Source organism: Mus musculus, chromosome 6 (genome assembly GCF_000001635.26).
Source record: "Mus musculus strain C57BL/6J chromosome 6, GRCm38.p6 C57BL/6J".
NCBI classification, from domain to species: domain Eukaryota; kingdom Metazoa; phylum Chordata; class Mammalia; order Rodentia; family Muridae; genus Mus; species Mus musculus.
Window position 1 is genome coordinate 121,315,854 of NC_000072.6, and position 20,757 is coordinate 121,336,610.

Genomic DNA, 20,757 nt, shown 5'->3' on the forward strand with positions numbered 1-20,757 from the left:
GACGCGGATATACAGGATCCCTCCCCATCCTCAGGCTCTTACACTCTCTCCGCCCCTCTTCCATGATGTTTCCGGAACCTTAGGTGCTATAGGGCTTGTTTATACACGTCCCATTCGGAAAGGAGCACCCAGTACTCACTTATCCTCACCGCTTTGACCAGTTTTGAGTCTCTGCATTAGCCACTGCTCGCTGCAAAGAAGAGCTTCCCTGATGAACAATGAGAGGCATATTCATTAGTCTATGTTAGTAGACACACAAGTATTTGGGAGGCAATTAAGTCAATTGTATCTTTTTTTTTTTTTCAAAGTGAGGAGACAGGTCTTAATAGGTAGCCTCTGTTGGCCTGGGAACTCACTATGTAGAACAGGCTGACCTTGAACTCAAAGATCTGCCTGCCTCTGCTTTCTGAGTGTTGGAATAAAGGTGCACCATGATGCCCGGCCTAGTTGTATTTTTAAGAGTTTAATAAGGAATAATGTGAATAATAAAATTATTGAAAAAAAGAGTTTAATAAGGAGAAAGCAATTCTTTGTTTTGTTTTTGAGACAGGGTTTCTCTGTTTAGCCCTGGCTGTCTGGGAACTCACTGTGTAGAAAAGACTGGTCTCAAACTCACAGATTCACCTGCCTCTGCCTCCCAAGTCCTGGGATCAAAGGCGTGTGTCACCACTGCCTGGCTTGAGACAGCAATTCTTATGTTTGCCAACGGAGTTACTTTCTCTGGAGTTCTCTACGCCTTTGTGGATATACATTGCTATAGGGCTTGGTTGGTCCTTCTGCCTGAAGAACCTCTTTAACTTTTCTTGTATTGTAGATCCTTAATTCATGAAATTTTATCCTCAAAGGATATCATACTACTTTATATAAGAGTCTTATAATCCTATATTCCCCCTCTGATATTGTGTCCTCTTGATAAACTGACCTCTTTATTATGATGAAATTATCTTTACTCTTGGAAGCATTCTTTGCACTGATATCTAATTTGTGGGATGGCAAGGTAGACATTCCTTTGAAGATTTCCCTCTGAATTTTTAAGAGGCTGATAGCCTTTAAAATTAATTAGCGTAAATGAATAAACACTCCCAGGCGTGGCGATGCATGCCTGTAATCACAGCTGTGTGATCTTGCTGCTGCTGCTGGAGTCGTTCTCTTTACGACTCATGAAGCTCTCCTTTCATTTTCATTTCTGAGCAATCTTTCTCTGGGCACAGAAGTCCAGGTTGACAGCCTGTTCTCCTTATTACTGTAGCACATTTGCTGCTCTCTGGCTTGCTTGCCTTGTCTCCAGGGATTAACCTGCTGTTATCCTTATTTTCACTCTTCTGCACGTATGTGTCATGTCCTCCTCTGGTTACTTTTAAGGTCCCTAGTGCCCCTCCCCCCCACCAAAGTCCTAGGATAGTTCAAACAGTATGATTGTGATGTGCCTTGCTTTGGGTTTCTTCAACTTTCTTTGGTTAGGTGGCACTGGAGCTATCTCTGGCGCAGGGCTGATTATTCTCCAGTGATGAGGAACGCATACACTATTCATTATCATCAGAAGAGTCTCCACAGCTTTGGTGTGGCGAGTGGGATCAGGCACTGTATGAACACCATTATTTTTAATCTTTTGAAATATTTTTTTTTCCAGAGCCAAAGCACCCTGAGTACGCTCAATCTCACCTTAGGTCATTTCCTCTTTCCTGGTTCAGGTAGAAAGTTCTAGGTTCTCTGACTCTCCCTTTTCTGGTTACTCTTAACTGAATTTTCCTGTCAACCTTGGCAGTAGCTGGAGGTTCAGGTAAAGAAGATGCCAGTCTGACACCTCTTGTCTTTCCTTAGCCAATGCTTATGGAGAAAGAATCAGAATGATTACCAAAGTAACCAATTTTAGCTTGATAAAAGGCCTTGTTTATAATTGCAGCCCTTGGAAAGCTGTAACAGGGGCATTGTGGCCTTAAGAATAACTCGAACTATATGGTAAGGTCATGTCTCAAAACTTTTCTTTAATAAAAAGTCTGGAATTAGTATAATAATTTCTTTGAAAAAAATGAAGAATTATAGTCCTGTGTTGAGAAGTCTTGGTACTTATCATTCAATGGTCTTCCTGCTGTCTCCACAAGTGATATGTCACTTAGGCAGTAATCGATGGTCAGTGGGGAGTAGACCTGGCAGGCACTGATCCAACTGCACAGTGAAGGCAAAGCGTGGACCCATACAGTTCCTACATAATTTGGTGCCTCTTGATCCCTGCTGTGGTAATAGCTAACTACACAGTGTCACCTGCGGTTTGCATGGCTCCTGTCTCTAAGATGCTGACCCGCAGAGTGGGGCGGTACTGAAAAGGGATGGATGTGGACCATGAAGAGAAGATTGCCAGATAATGGGCATCCAATTTTCTACCCACAGGTGCCTTCTTTATCCCCTACCTCATCTTCCTTTTTACCTGTGGCATCCCTGTCTTCTTCTTGGAGACAGCGCTTGGCCAGTACACCAACCAGGGAGGCATCACAGCCTGGAGGAGAATCTGTCCCATCTTTGAAGGTGAGTAACCAACTCCTTGTCCAATTCCAGGGCCATGAGCTAGCGCTTGTAATCTTTATTTAGGGTGACTGACTGGTAAGCAGCAGTTCAGAGATTAAAACAGGACCACGAGTCTCCATATTTATCTCCGTTTTCTCTGTGAGCTGCAGACTAAGGTGGTTTCTCAGTTCACAAAATGGAACAAGGAGAAATGACTGATGGAGACAAAGGCTTTGGGTTAAAAGGGCAGAGCGCAGTGCTATCTCACTGTGTGTGCTTTAAATCTATAACAGTGATTTTGTTTGACCAGAAGCTACCTAATCAACTAGAAAACATTTTAAAAGAGAAATTTATTTGATTTTTAAAAACATCTTTCTTTAAAAAAATCATTTTTATGTGCACTGGTGTGTCGACTGCATATCTGCTTAGATGAGGGTGTTGGATTTCCACTAGAACCGGAGTCACAGGCAGTTGTGAGCTGCCATGTGGGTGCTGGGAACTGAGCCTGAAAGAGCAGGACTGAGCCACCTCTCCAGCCCCTTAAAAGACAATTTTAAACCAGAAGGACATTTCATTGATTGTTCTACTGCCTTGACATAAGAACTTAAAAATGTAGACTGTTTCTTCATTTCATATCTTCTCTCTTTATAAGATAAGATTTTAATTTATGCTTTTATTTTGAGATAAGTTTTGGTTCACAGGGAGTTATAAGATAGTACAGGGAAGTCCCATGGACCCTCATCCAGTTTTCCCCAATAGTGACTTTGGTCAGAACGACAAGGTATAGTAGCAAACCCCAGAAATTGACATTGGGATCATCCACAGAACTTACTCCAGTGTTTGCAACTTTTCACCACCTCCTGTTCAGCGTGTGTGGTTCTAACTTTACCACCAGTGGATTTGTTTGGCCACCACCACAATTACCACCACCAAGAGCGCCACCCCCTGGTGGCTGAACCGTGCTGATCCCCATGACATGGCCATATTCCCCTTCCCTGCCTCTATTCTGGCACACCCTATTCTCCTTTCTATTTCTGGGAACACCATTTAGTGTCCGTCTGAAGCATTTCTGTGATTGGCCTTCTCACTCAGCGTGATCTCCTCTGCATCCAGCAATCCTCCCAGGCTGTCTTGTGTATTAGTAATCCATGTCTTCTCCTTGGTGGGTGGCATTCTGCAACACTGGGGCACATCTGTTTAGCCGCTTACTCATCAAGCAATATTTGGGTTGCTTCTAGTTTGCAGGGGGCTTTATTTCTCTATCTATTCTCCTTTCTGTGGTGCTTATAGCACACTGCTAAGCAATATCCATGATTTAGAGTCTGGTTGTCGGTTTGTTTTGTTTTCCATCTTCTGCACGGTGATCATTTATTGGTTTGTAAACTCCCATCAAGTGCATATATCATAATTTAGACATTCTCTGCACGAGGCATTGTGCTCATTTTCAATTACTTATAAAACTTTCATATCCTGCTAGCACCTCTGTTTAGATAACTCCCTCCTGCTTTGAAGTTGTTTGTTTAGGGACAAACTCATTAGATCAAATAGATGCCAAGTTGGTGACTCCCCCCCCCGCTCTGTTCCCCCAATATGGTTTCTCTGTGTAACTCTGGCTGTCCTGGAACTTACTTTATAGACAAGGCTGACCTCAAACTCACAGAGATCCACCCATCTCTGCCTCCCGAGTGCTAGGATTAAAGGCTCATGCTATCATGCCAGGCAAGCTGGAAGTTCTTGAGTTGGTTCATTAGATTGTCCTGTGGAGGTGTTAACTGACAGACAGTGTCACAAGACTTTAGTAGCATCTCTCTCTTTTAAAGTTTTTGGAAATCCAGCTCTTTTTGTAAACAAACCAGTTCCCCCCATTTCCTGTGGTGCTCAGCATTGAACCCAGAGCCTTATACACGTCTTATAACCACTGAACTATATCCCTAGTCCTGTGGAACATTCTAATGTCTAAATAAGTGTAGAGACCACCGACTTACAACATTTGTAAAGTCAACCAATCAATCAACCAATCATCAAACAAACAAACACCCGAGTGGGCTAGCACTCGGAATGCTGAGGCAGGAGATTGGGAGTAAAGACCAACCTGGGCTATCTAGCAGGTTTGAGGGCTCCCTTGACTATCTGAGACCCTATCTTAAAAAATATCACCAAAGCTGTAGTTACAAAATGGTATTTTACTGTGTTATCTCACACTCTGGAAGCTGTTAGAGATGATGACTATTCTTAAGGTATTTTATTCAGTATCTGTATTTTTTTCTGTGAATTGCCAGTCTCTGCTCTTGTGGTTTTGTGTTTGTGTGCCTGTGTGTGTGGTGTGTGCCTGTGTCTATGGTGAGTGCCTTCATGTCCATGTATGTGTATGTGTGTGTGTGTGTGTGTGTGTGTGTGTATGTGTATATGTGTGTGTGTGTGTGTGTATGTGTGTGTACGTGTGTGTACGTGTGTGTGTGTGTGTGTGTGTGTGTACGTGTGTGTGTGTGTAGATTTGGCTAGAAGTCAACTTCAGGTGTTTTGCTTCAGGCACTGTCCACTCTTTTTTTTTTTGAGACAGTCTCTCTCTGGCTAAGAACTTTTCAAATAGGTCCGTCTGGCTGTTCAGGGAGTCCTAAAGATCTGCCTGTCTGTGCCTCCCCAGATGTGAGATCAGAAGCACATCGTGCCACATCTGGCTTTTTTCCTTTTAACATGGTTTCTGGGGATGAAATGAAGACCAGGATCTCATGCTGCAAGGCAAACACAGTTTGCCAGATGGGCCCTACCCTCATCCCTGGTCTTGTATTTTTGTTTCTGAGACATGTCAGTAAAACTCTGGAGAAATAAACTATTGTCATGGTAGAGTTAGTCTCACCTGTTTTGAGACAGGGCCTCATGATGTAGACCAGGCTGTGTTTGAACTTGTGGTAAGCCAACTACCTCTGCCTCCTGAGGGCTGAGATTACAGGTATGTGCTACTATGCCTATCTCTGATCTTAGGTATTTAAAAGACAGCTCAGAACCTGATAAATATCAAAGTTCAGGCTTACCAGCAGAAGACAAGAGAAAAGTGCTGGACCAACCCAGGAGACCGCTGGAGCTTAGAAACTACTCCTTTGGCTGGGAGGCTAGTCCGAACACTTCTTGCCCTGCAGGTGGCAAGCAAGACCCCTTCTGCACAGGTGTGGGTGGTGTGTGATAATTTTTGTGCTGTCCCCTCCCCAGGCATCGGCTATGCCTCACAGATGATCGTCAGCCTCCTCAATGTCTACTACATCGTTGTCCTGGCCTGGGCCCTCTTCTACCTCTTCAGCAGCTTCACCACTGACCTCCCCTGGGGAAGTTGCAGCCATGAGTGGAATACAGGTAAGATCATTGCTGAAGAGCCCATTTCCTTCTCTTGCCTTGCTACGCTGACCAGGAGGGAGACACCACTCTATCGCAGGCAGCTAATTTTACATCATATTTTAAACTCAGAATCACCTAAATAGATTATGAAAAGGAGGAAGGGGCTAGGATGGAGTTCTGTGATAGGACACATGATAGGTGTGTAGGCAAGGCCCTGGATTCCTCATCCAGCACTCCCCAAAATGTGAGATTTCACCAGCCTCGCAAGCAAAATGTCATGGTTTTAAGCCCCCCACCCCCAATATACTCTATCTGTGTACCTTGCACATAGAACTGTCTTCTGTGTTCAGCCACTTATTTATTTCTATCGGAAACACACCCTGTTTGATATGTCAGCTTATTTATTTGTTTTTTCACATCTGATATGATGTAAAGTTTCTCAAACTTGTAAATTATCTGGGCTCAACTTGGCAATGAGCTGTTTTGCCCATTATCAGTGAAATTTATGATAGCAATTAACTTCTGTGTTAACAAAGCCACATGAACAGCCCAGAACAATAGAACCATCAAATCTGATATACTGAGAACTGTTATAACAGCAAAGCTGTTCAGGGTGGAACTTCATGGTAGCCTAGTTTATGAGGATAGACATGTTCTCTGTGCAGCCCATGGCTACTGAGCCCCTGACATGTGTCTGAGGAGCAGAACTGTGAAATCTTACCTTTAAGCACTGGATGGGCTTGTGGCTCCCCTGTTGGGTATTGCAGATGAAGAACGAGCTGGCTGCTATTCTGTCTCACTTCTCATTGCTACACGCCATGATCACTGTCCAAGTATCTTGTAGTGCTTGTCCACAAGACCGTATGAAGGGGCGGTGGCAAGGATTAATGAGTTTTTGGGCAGAGGAGTCACTTGGCTCTGGGCTGGAGTTAGAATCTTTGACTTGCCAGGTTCAGATCGGCTCTGGTTATACCTTCTGGATCTGGTGTCTGTGTGTTCCTCTTAGCTCACCGTGACAAACTTCACACCTCCTTCTAGGGCAAGCCTCTGCCCATCCTAGGCTACCACCTCCATTCCACCATCTTTGTCAAATGAAAAGCTAAATCTGGGAGGCATGCTGCCCAGCTCCCCAAGATTGCAATAGGCTCCTCTCAAATGTCCCAGTGGCCTTGCACTGACCTTTGGTCCTCCTGGGCGCTTTCCTTCTTGGTGCTTACTGATGTGGTTGTTTTAATTAGCTGGAAAGGCAATGATGCGGAAAGGGTGCACGAGCTGGCAGCCTACCTTATAAGATTTCAAGAAAATGTTGAGGGCCTGGGAACATAGCTCTAACCTAAGGTCTGAGACTGCATGAAAGCAAAGAGTCCTTCTCTCTGGGAGCTGTCACTGAGCAGCAAGGGACACACTGTCTTGGGTTTGCTATTGCTGTGATGGAACACCATGACCAGAAGCAACTTGGGTAAGGAAGGACTTATCTGCCTTAAGCTTCCATACCACTGTTTATCACTAAAGGATGTCAGGACAGGAACTCAAATAGTGTGGGAACCTGGAGGCAGGAGCTGATGCAGAAGCCACAGAGGGGAGCCGCCTACTGGCTTGCCCCTCATGACTTTCTGTTTACCTTCTTATAGAACTCAGAGCGAGGGTTATAGCCTGGGATGGCTGGGCCCTCCTCCATCAGACACTAATTAATAGAATGCTCTGTGGGGTAACCTACTACCCAATCTTATGGAGGCATATTCTCAATTCAGGTTCCTTCCCCCCCTCTCTAATGACTCTAGATTATGTCAAACTAACACAAAACCAGGCAGCACACACTGTGAAAAATGTAGACAGGAGTAGAGAAAGAGGTAATATCCCTTGTCAGGCTTGGTGGTGAACGCCTTTAACTCACTGAGCTATCTTGCTGGTCCCCAAAGTATCTGTCTTTATATTCAGGAATATTCTATTGCTGATAACACATTAAAAGGAATGTCAACATTCTGTAAAATTTCAAAGTGGCCTGCAGGTAACAGGTCCACCCTCTATTGCTTCTCATTTATATTTGTATTTATTGTTCCATTATTCCCGCACACTAACATCTATGTTCTATGAGAACATATGTTCTATGTTCTAGAGATCAGGGAAGGGATGTTTGGGGTGTCAAACTGTTCCTCACCCAAGGCAACACAGCCAATCCCTGGGGAGCCAGTGTTTGAGCTAGCACTCTCTGACCTTACTCCTGCATCATGACTTTCCTAAAAGAAGTTCATACCAGTCTTCCAAGGCTGGGGCTCCACCTGGGACAGTTCCCCAGGGATAGCGTACATTGGAAGCAACTGGCACACGAGCCTCTTCTTGAGTCCGGTTGGACCACACTTTCATGAGAATCTGTAAAGAAAGGGTAGGAAATCGACAGTGGGAGTGTGCGAGCGGTGAGGTGGGCTGGTGGAGGGCTGCTGCTCGAGAGCCGATGTGTGGGTCACAGGATTCTAGCCCAGGGCCTTCCAGGCACCTTATTTTGGTCTTGTTCTCTTTGGCCGTGCATGATGTTGATTGATGAACTCTCTCTTTCTTCCTTCCCTGGGGTTTGCGGGTAGAAAACTGTGTGGAATTCCAGAAGGCCAATGATTCCATGAATGTGACCTCCGAGAATGCCACCTCCCCTGTCATCGAGTTCTGGGAGTAAGTGAGACCCTTTTTCCTTTTGGTTATGGCTGTGTATTCTAGAGAAGGGCCTGAGCAGGGGATTCCCCTGGGCAGCTCTATGTGATTTAGCTCTATAATACCTCAGATAAACCTTGTAATTCTTATATTAGAGAGTGTCCATATACATAGTGTGTACCCATACGCCGACCACCCTCCCCTGTGGCTGAAAGTGTTACATTCCATCTAGACCCGATCCCCAAATGTCGTTCACCCAAAGCTTGATCCCTGACATCTAGCACCCTCAGATGGATGAGAAAGTTTATGTCTGCATCCCTCTCCCATGTTCAGTGAACACTCTGGGCAAACTGATCCGGGCACAGTGTACGGTAGCCATGCCTCAGGTCTCCCTCCATATCGCTACAAAGGAGAGCATCCCAGGTCTCAGTGTCGGGAGCTGACAAGCCTTAGTGAAGAGCCTGGAGGGTTTGCTCTGCTGGTCATACATCTACCCTCAAAGTTGGGGCAGTTGCCTAGCAACGTTCATAGCCCTGGGTTCTAACCCTTACACAGGAAGAAACAACAACAACAACAAAAAACAAGAAGCAAAACGCAAAACCACAAAATAAATAAAATCCAACAACACAGAAAAGAGGGAGAGGAAGGAAGGAAAGGAGCCCAGGAGAGAGGTCAGAGTCTATCTGCTCTCTTAGGAGGCGAGTCCTGAAGCTCTCGGATGGCATCCAGCACCTGGGGTCCCTGCGCTGGGAACTGGTCCTGTGCCTCCTGCTCGCCTGGATCATCTGCTACTTCTGCATCTGGAAGGGGGTCAAGTCCACGGGCAAGGTCTGTGCTGGCGAGCTCCGCTCTCCCCTCCCAGGACAGCCTGCCTCTCCTAAGGGCTGCCACTCCTGCTTTAGGCTGGTCCAGGCAGGAGGGAATGACATGGAGTTCATGTGGCTTCCTTCCTGAATGCTGTGCCTCTCAGGGGCTCCATCCATGTACACCTGGGGGATAAATGGAGAGAGGGTGGAGGGGCAGCACCAGAGGAACTCCAGTACGCAATCCACAGTATGAGTGAGCATCTTGCAAATTCAGCAGAGCTGTTGGTCCCCATTTTGTAAAACAGTTCATAGATAAAACAGTTGGAGAGAGAATGCTGTCAGACCACATGCCTCACAGTGATTCTCAGCCAATTTAGAAGTTTTGGCCTCTCTTTACCCTAGAGAGTCTGAAATGGAGCATGCACATGTTCGTGTGTGTGTGTGTGTGTGTGTGTGTGTGTGTGTGTGTGTGTGTGTGTGTGTATGTGTGCATACACTTGCATGCACATGCACATGTGCGTGCACACACACACACACACACACACACACACACACACACACACACACGTCCTGAGCTCTACTGGACTCCTGCCCTAGAGGCCTCTCCGAAGTCTTCTTTACTAATCTGACTGCCCATGGAGGAGGAAGGATCACCTGGCACAGACATTTAAATACCAGACACCATTGTTAGTAGCTCTAAGCACTTGTGTGGGCAAATGCTTGCGTTCATCTGGCCACCAAGCAAATACTGAACAGAGCGGAGGGTGGGGCTGGAGGGAAGGAGAGATGAGTTGTGGTCAGAGGCTTGGAGACATGAAGCTGAACAGCTGCGAGGCCGAGGGAGGAGCAGGCGGGGAACTCCCTTGGCCTTTTCTGTGGGATGAGGGCTAATGTCAGTCCCCGTTCCTCTGCTAGGGAATTCCAGTGCGCACCTTACTTCCTCACTCTCTCCTTGTCTCTCCTGGGCCCGGGGCCAGGTGGTCTACTTCACAGCCACTTTCCCTTACCTCATGCTGGTGGTCCTGTTGATTCGAGGAGTGACACTGCCCGGAGCAGCCCAAGGAATTCAGTTTTACCTGTACCCCAACATCACACGTCTGTGGGATCCCCAGGTGAGAAGCTGCCCAAAGTAGGGCTCTGGGGGTGTTTGAGCTATATGGAGTATCCCGGATCTTGGATGGTCCCCAATGCATCTGTGGTGGTAGTGGTCTGTGTGGTGGGGGCGGAAGTGTTCCGTTCTGCAGATATGGGTCAGCAGTTGTTTATGGTCATAGGGAGCCTGCCACTGCTCTTTCTTGGTCTACCGCTGCCCCAGGGAACCCAGAGACTTGTGACCCTGGCAATAACCCATCGGGGCTAAACGTCTGTCTTAACGTCTTAACGGAGCTGTGCCCCTCTCCTCTCCTCATTCTCAAATCCAGTGCTTCCCTCTGAGCTTCCTCCCTTGTTTCTCCCCCTCTCAGCCTGCCACTCCCTTTTGCCCTGTGGTGCCCCTTCTCTGGCCCAGTGACCTGACCCTCTAGCCTCTGCTTCCTGCTCCTCCCCTAGCAGTTGGGCTGGTGTTCCTGTCAGTTGTCTCTTTTCCTTCAGGCCCCCTCTTTTCGGTCTACCCTGCAGCTTCAGTGTGTACAGGGAGGAGTGCTGGAGGGTGGTGTTAACTTTCCAGAGCAGCACAGAGCAGACCGATTGTAAAGCTCTTGCTTCTGGCAAGTGTCTGCTTGGCAGCCGCCTTGAAGGACGGTCAAGTGGCCTGGCACGGAGGAGACTGCTCACATACTGCCCACGCTTCCTTGGCTCAGAGGAGAGACTGTGTATTAGTCAGTGATACCCCTTGGTTTGGGGGAGAGGGGGAACTCTCTGTATTAGTGCAAGGACCCCCCCCCCCTTTCCAGGGAATTGAGGACAAGTGACTCCCAATACCTAGAAGACTGTTGGATGGCCTTCCAAGTGGTTAAAAATAGCAAGGGACAAGCCCTATCTGCGAAGTTGCTGGAAGATAGAAAAGCAAGGGGTGGCCCAGGGTTCCCGAGTCCCCTTGTTTGAGGCAAGAGTTCTCCTTTAGGTGCAATATGGGTTGACCAGAGTTCCCAGGTCTTTAACCTCACCTGAAGGAATTGCAAATCTCAGGCCAGCCAGGCCAGCCCTAGTCAGACTCTCCTCACAGACTCCAGCAGCCTCGAGTCTTCCTGTGGGATAGGAACCTTTCCTCCTCCTGTCCAGGTCCTCAGAAACCACAGAGATGCAGGCTACTATCAAACTGCCGCACGCGGCATTAGGACTCGGTTTAGCTACAGAGCCAAGCTATAGGACCAGAGCTCTGTTGACGTTTCCAGAATTCTAGAGCTCAGACTGTAAAGCTGCTCTGCTGTGCAGACAGGCAGGCTGTAGCCCCAGCCTGGACACGGTAGTTAAGCGATGTTTCTGTTCCATGATTCAGAAGCCCCTTGTCTTTTCCTGGAACCAAACGGTTGTGACAGACAGTGGACAGTAAGCAGGCCTCTCTGGGGCAGCAGTGTAGGCAGGCTAGGGAAGTCAGACTTGGATCCACCTTCTTAAAGGGATCCCCTGTGGCTCTAGAACACCAGAGCCACGAATGTGTGGGGGAAATATCACGTTTATTCATAAGTAGGGCTGAGAGCAAGAGGGCCAGATGAACTGAAACACCAAAGGAGCCCAATATGTGTGGTTCGGTCCTAATCAGCTACGTATAGCCAGTGACCTGTATATCCCTGACACTCCTAAGAGGTTTCCGTGTCTTATGTTAGGTAATCCCCACAGCATATTAATGAGCTACTTCTATTTTATAGATAGAGAAACTGAGGCCTAGAGATCCTTAAGATTTTGTGGTTTTGGAGATGACGACGCAGGGCATCATGCAAGCCAGGCAAGTTCTCTTACCCCTGGGCTTTCAGGCTGTTTACACTCACATCTGCAACTGGAAGCAGGTCTGGAACCCCCACAAACTTTCTGACCTCTTCTGGAAGGCAAGGTCCCGGTCTGTTCACCTTGGCTTCTTGTGTAAGTCATTTACACACACACACACACACACACACACACACACACACACAAAAACAAAACAAAACATCAAACCAACCAAACAAAAAAACTGTACTGAGCCAGGCCCATTATAGAGGCAGTGCCTGCTATGTAAGTTTCCTGAAGACATGAGTGTGGGCCAGGCAACCTTCAACTCCAGGGGTTAATGAAGCCGTGTCTTGATTGCCTCGGAGAGGAAGGCTTTCTGAACACGGAGCTCCTGTTGCCATGGTCCAGTCTGCAGGCTGCTGTAGGCTGCACAGGGAACTTGCGTGTTCCATAGGCTTTGTGGCTGTGGGCAGGGAGCAGTTTCAAGGGTAGCTCAGTTGTAGGTAGGTCTTGTCATCAGTGAGTGGAGTATTGCCTGCAGGGTGGGATATCCTGCTAGGCCCTAATTGAATGTAGTTGGCACTCCTCGGGAGTGTGATAATTCCAACTGGTGTTCGCCTGGCACTTGAGAAAGGTACAGAATCCCCACTAGGTACCACAAAGACTAAAGGCATGTCTCCCGCCAAGAGCAGAGGCAGAGAGCCAGGGGAGACTGCTGGGTTCCTCTCTCATTTCAGTCTCTTTGCCAGGCTTGCTGTGTGCTGGCTGGGTTCCTGCCTTCCCCAGGCTCCGGGGGCTCACGCTGAGAGCTGGCTCTTAGGACCGCTGCACCTGCCTTGCTCCGGCAGGATGCGTCTTCTCTCCCTCAGCCCAACCTCTTGTTCTACTGAACTTTGGCAGAGACTGGGGGTAGAGCATCCGAAGAGCCCTGTGTAAACCTTTAGCCCCGTGTTGCAGTTCTTATGAAGTGGGGTGTTGTAGCTGTAGATCAGAACTTGTCTTTTATTTTGGTGTTATCTATTGTGAGCTTAAGCAAAAGCTGCTCACATGTGCGATGCGCTTCTATCTTGTTGGGCCTGGCATGGTTGGATTGTTTTACTCATCAAATGCAGGCAGGTGTTGGCCTCATTTTCTAGATGGAGACATGAAAGCTTAGGAAACGAAAGAGGCTCGTCAAGAAGTAGAAGCCAGTGTGTAAGAGGGGTGGGTTTGGACTTGAATACTCATTTGGAGTCCGCTACCTTACTCTTCATCATCTTTGACATTACACACACACACACACACTCACACACACACACACACACACACACACACACACACAAAAACCGACTGAGTCCAAGCTGGTCTGGAACTTGCTTTGTAGTTAAGAGTGATCTTGAATTCTTGTTCCTTCTGTGTCTGCCTCCCAGTGCTGGGATTACAAGACATGAACCATCAGGGCCATCTGAAAGCCTCTGAATTATTTGAGTTCTAAGGCCTACTTTTGTATTACTCTAGGTAGGGACTTAGCATGTATTTATGCATTAGGCACTTCACGTACATTATTTTATTTGTCATTGTATGGATTTTTCTTGTGAGAATGGAATGGCTCAGAGAGGTAGAGCCAAGCAGCCAGGAATGACTAGAGGTGGGGCTGGGCCCTGATTTCTCTGATTGTGACTGTTCTGCTGTAAGTCATTGCCCTTCTCAGAATAGAAGGCATTTATCCACAAACATGGAGGAGAAAGACATCAGCCTCGGATCTGCTGAGGTCCCTCAGTGCCTGTCTCCCCCCAAACCCGCTTTTTACCCACACCCCACCACGTGTTTCTCATACTCCTTTTTTTCTGGGTCAATCTTCTGGCCCAGTGGGAGACACATCAGAGTTTTGTTCTGAAACCCAGGGTGCCTGGAATGATCCTGCAGGGGGTTGCCTGCTTGTGGTGGGGGAACAGAACAGCTTGCTCTGCGAGTTCCCGAAGTCCCCTCCCCCCAAATCCAGCAGGCTTGATGGTCTGCAGCTGCACAAAGCGAGGCCTGCCAAGCTCACAGCCAGAGGGCTCCCGTCAAAGGCCACATCTGACCCTTGAGCTAGGAACGTTGGCCCTCCTGTGGCAGCTTCTCTGTTCTCATTAACCTCTCTTCTGACGTGGCCCTTTCCGCTCCCCTGTCCCCAACCCCTGCTAGGTGAGGCAAACAGCCAAGTCGTGGTTTCTCTGAAGATTTCTTCCCAAGTCTAAGATCACAAATAAGTGGGGTCACAGGATGGAGCCACTGCTTGCCTAAGGGCCATCCCAGTGTCTCTGTAGGCACACAGGGCTGCCGTTGTAACACAGGGACAGTGTACTGTGAGGCATGGGGCAAAAGTTCAAGGCTAGCAAGATTTCCAGGGTGCACAGCCATGACCTGAATGGCCTATTTGGGAGAAAGCAGCTGGCATCCCGATTAACTCAGCCCTCTCACCTCCAGGACAGGAATACCCTCTCTGTCCAGGCTCAACAGGTTCTGCTCTTTAAGTGGCCTGAACCCTATGGAGAATATGGATAGAACAAAATGAGCGTAGAGAGAATATCTTGTGTATTGTATGGATGCATCACCTGTCAATTAAAAAACCTACAACCTATAGGAAAGGGTAGAACAGAAGGTGGGGCATTCTGGAGGCAGAAAGAATTCTGGGAGAGAGCCAGGCGCTGGTGATTCACCCAGGAGGATGTAAAGAGATGGACACATAATACCCAAGCACAGGTAACCAGCCATGGGGCAGAATGTAGGTTAAAACAAATGGGTTATAGTAAGTTAGGATCTAGTCAGAGAAGAGTCTAGCTTAGGGCCAAGTATTTGTAAATATAGTTTGAGTCTGAGTCTGATTTCTGGGAGCATGAGGCTGGGAGGAAGAGCCAGGATCTAACTTCTATATTTGAGGCCAGGGTGCTTCCCTAATATGGCTGGGACAGCTTTGGGAGAGCAGAGGGTGTGGACCATTTAAAAGGAACAGCCACACATGGGCGACATCACTCTGGATTCCAAAAGTACCCTCACCTGTCCTCTGGTCTCCGGCTCAATTGTGCCCTCTCCTTGCCCAGCTGCCCCTAAAGGTTTGGGCCCTTACTTTGCCCTGTTGCACTTTCCCCTCATGGTTATCTGGCGTCTTCTACCTCCCGTGCTGTTGTCTGATGAGCTCTGGCCCTTCCCCATCCTCTGCTGTTTTGTTCTGTTGCTGGCTTTTTTATCTGGAAGGGGTTCTCAGTGAACAGAGAAGACAGAAGGCTTCAGACTCTCCCCTGTCCTCTGCCATCTTTCTGTTTGGTCCCCTTGCCTGTGGAGACAGAACTTGGATAAGAGGAGGGGTAACTTCTCTCACTATATGACAGTGATCCTATAGTTGACTCTTGGCTCACCAGGGAGCTTTGGAAAAGGTACGAGTTCTGGGTTCTCCCCCAGCCCTTGGGATTCAGAGTCTCGGCTGTGGATGCCGCCTGAGGACCTGGAGTGATTCTGAGGTGTCAGCTGCCTTGGCTCCTCTAGACTCCCAGAATGTAGAGGAAGATGGGCACTTGACTAGGACTGAGAGTGAAGAGAGAGAGTGGAGGGTGGGGTGTGGCTAGAGCAGGGAGGTTAGGGCATGGTTGTGCTTAAGGAATTAGGGATGGGCAGGAAGAGGCTGGAGAACCTTGTGTGGGGCCAGAGGGGGCACTGGAGGTGGTTATCTGTGGAAGGAAACGGTGGGAGGTAAGAGTGTTGGAGCCTCCTGAGCCCATCTATTGCAACCCTGCAAATGGCTTAACCCTGAGCCTTGATGTTTTGCTCATTGGGATATTATTCTAGCTGTTAGATCTAAACCACAACAGGCAAGGCCAGGTCAGGCAGCTGAGATAACAGTGACCGCCACACTGAGGTTAGGATGGGGGAACTTTTTTGCTTTCCACTTCATCCTCTGGACCCCTGTGAGAGAAGGACTATTCTCTCTGCCTGTAAGACACAGAGTACTGTGGAACAAAGCTACGTGCTTGAAATGGCTTTTACGGTATGGACCACATTCCTTGCCACGCCTTCACCATGGGCTGCACTGCCATGAAGCCAGTAGGAGGATATGAGGCAGAGCCAAGGACTTTGCAGCCATGATTGAAAGACTGATACCCATCTCGAGGTTGAGAGCCTCCTCCCCTCCAAGTCTCTGTTAGTTTTCTCTGAATGCCCAGTGTATGTTCCGTCTTGAGGCATCCCTAAAAAAAATCCATTTAGGGAACCGAGGTGGAGATCCTAGGTGAGCAGTGGGGACAGGTTTGCCACTACCATTAGCCAGGGCCTGGGGCATGTCTGTGTTCTCCCGTGGAGACTTATGCGGCCTTCTGTGCGGTTCAGCTTCCTCTTTTCCCTTGTGTAGGTGTGGATGGATGCAGGCACCCAGATCTTCTTCTCCTTTGCCATCTGTCTGGGGTGCCTCACGGCCCTGGGAAGCTACAACAAGTACCACAACAATTGCTACAGGTGACTCTCCTGCCTCTTGTCAAGCTAGACCAGAGTGGACTGCACTAGCTGATGTACCCGATCCATCTGCATCCTACCCCAATACCCCAGGGGTATGGAAAGGTCACAGAGGGGGGGGGGCAGAGGATTGCTTTTCTAAAGGCCGGATGGCTGTGATTGGCTGGAGTACCACATGGGGGTTCCCAGCCTTCCCTGGCTTCTTAAGAGGTTCATAGGTGTGAGAGAGCTATTCTAACAAGGCTAGGAATTAATTGCGAATGTCGTGCAATGATGGCTCTGTCTTGGTGACTGTATCTGGCAAAATGATATGTGCCCTTACATATTCTCACCTCACTGCCCCAGCCTATCTCCCAGACTCCCCTCTCTCACTTACCTGGTTTATACTCAAGAGTTTAAGCCAGTTTTAATGTTATCTGAAATACAACCCAAGATTCTACTGCGCATTTCAAGATCATATCGAGATGTCATACCTGTCATTTGTGATTATCTATGTCCAGACCACATGGGCTCATACCAGAGTGACTGTGTCTCCAGAAGTATAGCCCGCAGTGTGTCAGGTTGGAAGTGATGGAGGGCCTGGAGTGTTTACTGTTTCCCTTCTACACTGCATCCTTCCTTCAGGACCACCATGGTTATTCCACATATGAACTAGTCCAGGCGTTAAAAGGGATGGAAGAGGGGTGCACGTTGAAAAGTCTAAATTCTGCCAGGGAACCTCACCCTTGGCCTCTGCAACTGTGGGAGAGGCTGTGCTCCTCAGGGCTTCTGCTAGCTCCTGGCCAGGAAGCCCAGGCTCTTGGCAGTTCTTTTCTGACCTGCTGGATGCTTCCTTCTCCCATCTGCATCCCACAGGGACTGCATCGCCCTTTGCATCCTCAACAGCAGCACCAGCTTCATGGCCGGGTTTGCTATCTTCTCCATCCTGGGCTTCATGTCTCAGGAGCAGGGTGTGCCCATATCTGAGGTTGCTGAATCAGGTGAGTGATCTGGGGAGGCTGAGGACAGGTGCACTTTTGGCAACCAGGATCCAGAGGTAACGTCGGAAAGGCTTCCAATTTTGGAGTGTTTCGGATTTTCAGACTAGGGAAACCTAACTGTATGGGTCTGTACAAACATTCCTAAATCAAAAAAAAAAAAAAAAAATCTCCTAAGCATTTTCTATACAGTGCATTGAAGCAGTATCTGGCACATGCTATATGGAGAGTGTCTGGCCTATACCATGTGGTGTAAACCATGTGAAATGGATATTAATACTTTCCCGGCTGTCCTAGTGTGGGAACTGTGTCCTGGGTCACAGGGTACTCTTAGCTTTTCAGAGGACGCGTCCTATGGCTTAACTGGGCTTTGGCAGGAGATTTTGCTCTTGCCCCTTGAATCAGCTGAAGAGCAGTTATTTAACAGCAAATGTGTCAATGGATTCTAAAAGTAATTCTAACTCACTCATCGTGGGGACAGAAAAGGCTTCTGGGTCGTCAGAGTGAATTGTAGGTCCAGACCGAATGCAGCCTTGGAGAAGCATCCTTTATACTACAGTTGTTAGCACAGTAAAACACCGCCCTTCCCTGCTGTGGTTTTCAGCAGCCTCCCTCCCCCCACAACCTCCCCCCATTCTCTTACTTTCCTTCAGGTCAGCTTGGATTTGTTTGGCCTGCTTCTCCTGGACATCATTCTTAGCTTGAGATCCTTGCTTTGAGGCAGCACCCTTGGGTGTCCAGAGCCTTTGTTAGACCCAAGTTTCTTCATTGCTAGCATCTCTAGGTTCTCTTCTTGCCAGTGGTACTGTGGGTGGTGTCTTGGAAACTGGGAACCAAGTAGAAGCTTGGGTGGCTTGTGTCAGGATGATCAAGTTATCAGGTGGTGATAACTTGGAGGTAGTTTCTTCCAGCTGTTATTCTATGGCCCCATCCTGGGAGGCCCTGGGGTTGCAGAGGCCTAGAGCTGACTCAGGCTCAGGGCTGTATTCCTCTGCTCCCACTCTAGGCCCTGGCCTGGCATTCATCGCCTACCCTCGAGCTGTGGTGATGTTACCCTTCTCACCGTTGTGGGCCTGCTGTTTCTTCTTCATGGTCGTTCTCCTGGGACTAGATAGCCAGGTATCAGAGGCGGTTACTCCAAGTCTGAGGGATGAATAGTTGCAGAGGGCCATGGTTGAGTTTCTACCCTATGAGACCTTGGATCATTGGGGACTGGGTGGATGCCTTTCAAGGGACCCAGGAGAGCTCTCAGGGTAGGTCAGCTCATACCCAAATACAAAGATAACTGCTCTTGGATGCTGGAGAGGGAGGCTGCTGGCAGGAAGGAAGCTGGAGCTGGCTGACAGGGCTTGCTGTGGGGGCTCTCTTGGCCCCACTTTCTCTTACCCTCTCATCCAGTTTGTGTGTGTAGAAAGCCTTGTGACAGCATTAGTGGACATGTATCCCCGGGTGTTCCGTAAGAAGAATCGGAGGGAGGTCCTCATCCTTATTGTGTCCGTCATCTCGTTCTTCATCGGGCTCATCATGCTCACAGAGGTGAGAGTCTGGGAGGCCAGATGGCAGCCGGGTTAGCAGCCGAACAGATAATGACACCGTCTGGGAAGAGCCACAAGACAGGCCTAAGGGATTGGGGACACTGGGACTCTCTCTCTAGGAATCTCTGGTGCTTTCCCAGGAATGACCTCAGAGGGAAAGTGGCACCTTGGGGACGGGTGGTCTTCCGTCAGTGTCACACTGGAGAAGACAGGTGACAGAGCCCAACCCCTTGAGATACCCAGTGGGGAGTGTCCTGATCCCCTTTTAAAACACTGCATATACTGTCTGGAGCTTTGGGGTCTCACCCTAAATAGTCTCAGCGACAACAATAATAATGCCAGCTCTCCGATGGTCTCCATCTCCTATCAGAAAACACGGATTAAAAACAAGCAAACAAAAACCAAAACAAGACATAAAAACAACCTCCCCACCCCCTAAAAACCCAGCCTAAGGTTTTCTGCCTTAGTCTGCTCAGGGCTTCAGAGTGTAAAGCTCTCTTGTCTTACAGTACTGTCTGTGAGCCTCACTACCTCTGTGGGCCTGCAGGGTCATAGGGGTGATAGGGGCCACAGGGGCCACAGGGGTCACAGGGGTCACAGGGGCTGGCCCTTCTGCTTCCCCCCAATAATCCTCTCCCGCGCAGGGCGGCATGTACGTGTTCCAGCTCTTTGACTACTATGCAGCCAGTGGCATGTGTCTTCTCTTCGTGGCCATCTTTGAGTCCCTCTGTGTGGCTTGGGTTTATGGTGAGTGGCTTCTGTCCCGGGCCCAGAGCCTAGTGTGACTCTTCCACGCTGGGACTCTCAGATCAAAGTGAGCCGTTTGCTGCTCACACGTGCCTCTCCCGTCACACCTAAAGAGTCCACCTCCTGTTCTGTCTGAAGGCTTTGAATGGCCTCGGTGTTGCCCTACCCTGCTGTCGTATGTGCCAGTGAGTCCATGGTTTCAAAAGGCAGCCGCGCCCCTTGTCTGTTTGTCCATACCCATCCTAGTCTGTCTGGCCCCATCCCACCCTCTCACAGCCTGAAACGTGTCTTCTGTCCTTTTTCCTTCTCCCTGACAGGAGCCGGCCGCTTCTACGACAACATTGAGGATATGATTGGGTATAAGCCATGGCCTCTTATCAAATATTGTTGGCTCTTTTTCACGCCAGCTGTGTGCCTGGTAACAGAACTCTCAAGGGGTAAAAGCAGGGTGCTGGGTGGAGGGGGATTGTGGGTGCAGTGGAGTGAAGGCCCACAGCTCCTTAGGCCTTGGACATCCCCTTAGCTTTCCCTTCCTCTCACTTGATGAGAGAGGAAGATGAATTCCTCCCTTCCCTTTCTCAGAGGGATTAGCCCAGGCTCAGGTCATGGTCAGAGGAGTTGACCAATAGTACAGCGTGAGGCTGACTTCCTAGGCAGGACTGGCGTACAGTGCTGCTCAGAATCCTGCCTGTGAGCACAGAAGACAGTCCCTAGAGAGCCTGACCCACGGGCCGTATCAGCACCATCTCAGCATCTCATGGGAGGAAGATTTACACCTACTTTACAGACAAACAGCCTCAAGATGGGAAATACTCAGACCAGCTAGGATGTTTCAGAGCATTGGGACTCTTGGTGCGAGAGATGGCACACAATTAAGTCCTTACTAGA

General features: G+C 48.6%; 1 protein-coding gene across 5 annotated transcripts in view; it reads left to right on the forward strand.

The window, feature by feature from the left end:
* Slc6a13 (solute carrier family 6 (neurotransmitter transporter, GABA), member 13) overlaps positions 1-20,757 on the forward strand; it is a 37,434-nt gene that overhangs the window by 15,566 nt on the left and 1,111 nt on the right. For 3 of the 5 annotated variants that reach the window (NM_144512.3, NM_001379107.1, NM_001379108.1), the window contains 11 exons: positions 2,389-2,523; positions 5,710-5,850; positions 8,412-8,496; positions 9,171-9,303; positions 10,259-10,393; positions 16,510-16,613; positions 17,466-17,590; positions 18,594-18,706; positions 18,986-19,123; positions 19,767-19,869; positions 20,187-20,287. In NM_144512.3, coding sequence (NP_653095.1) covers positions 2,389-2,523; positions 5,710-5,850; positions 8,412-8,496; positions 9,171-9,303; positions 10,259-10,393; positions 16,510-16,613; positions 17,466-17,590; positions 18,594-18,706; positions 18,986-19,123; positions 19,767-19,869; positions 20,187-20,287 — 1,313 coding nt within the window. Of the gene's footprint in view, positions 1-2,388; positions 2,524-5,709; positions 5,851-8,411; positions 8,497-9,170; positions 9,304-10,258; positions 10,394-12,093; positions 12,166-16,509; positions 16,614-17,465; positions 17,591-18,593; positions 18,707-18,985; positions 19,124-19,766; positions 19,870-20,186; positions 20,307-20,757 lie in introns of those variants that run through there. The other 2 variants (XM_006505538.4, XM_011241211.3) reach the window with 2 other exon arrangements.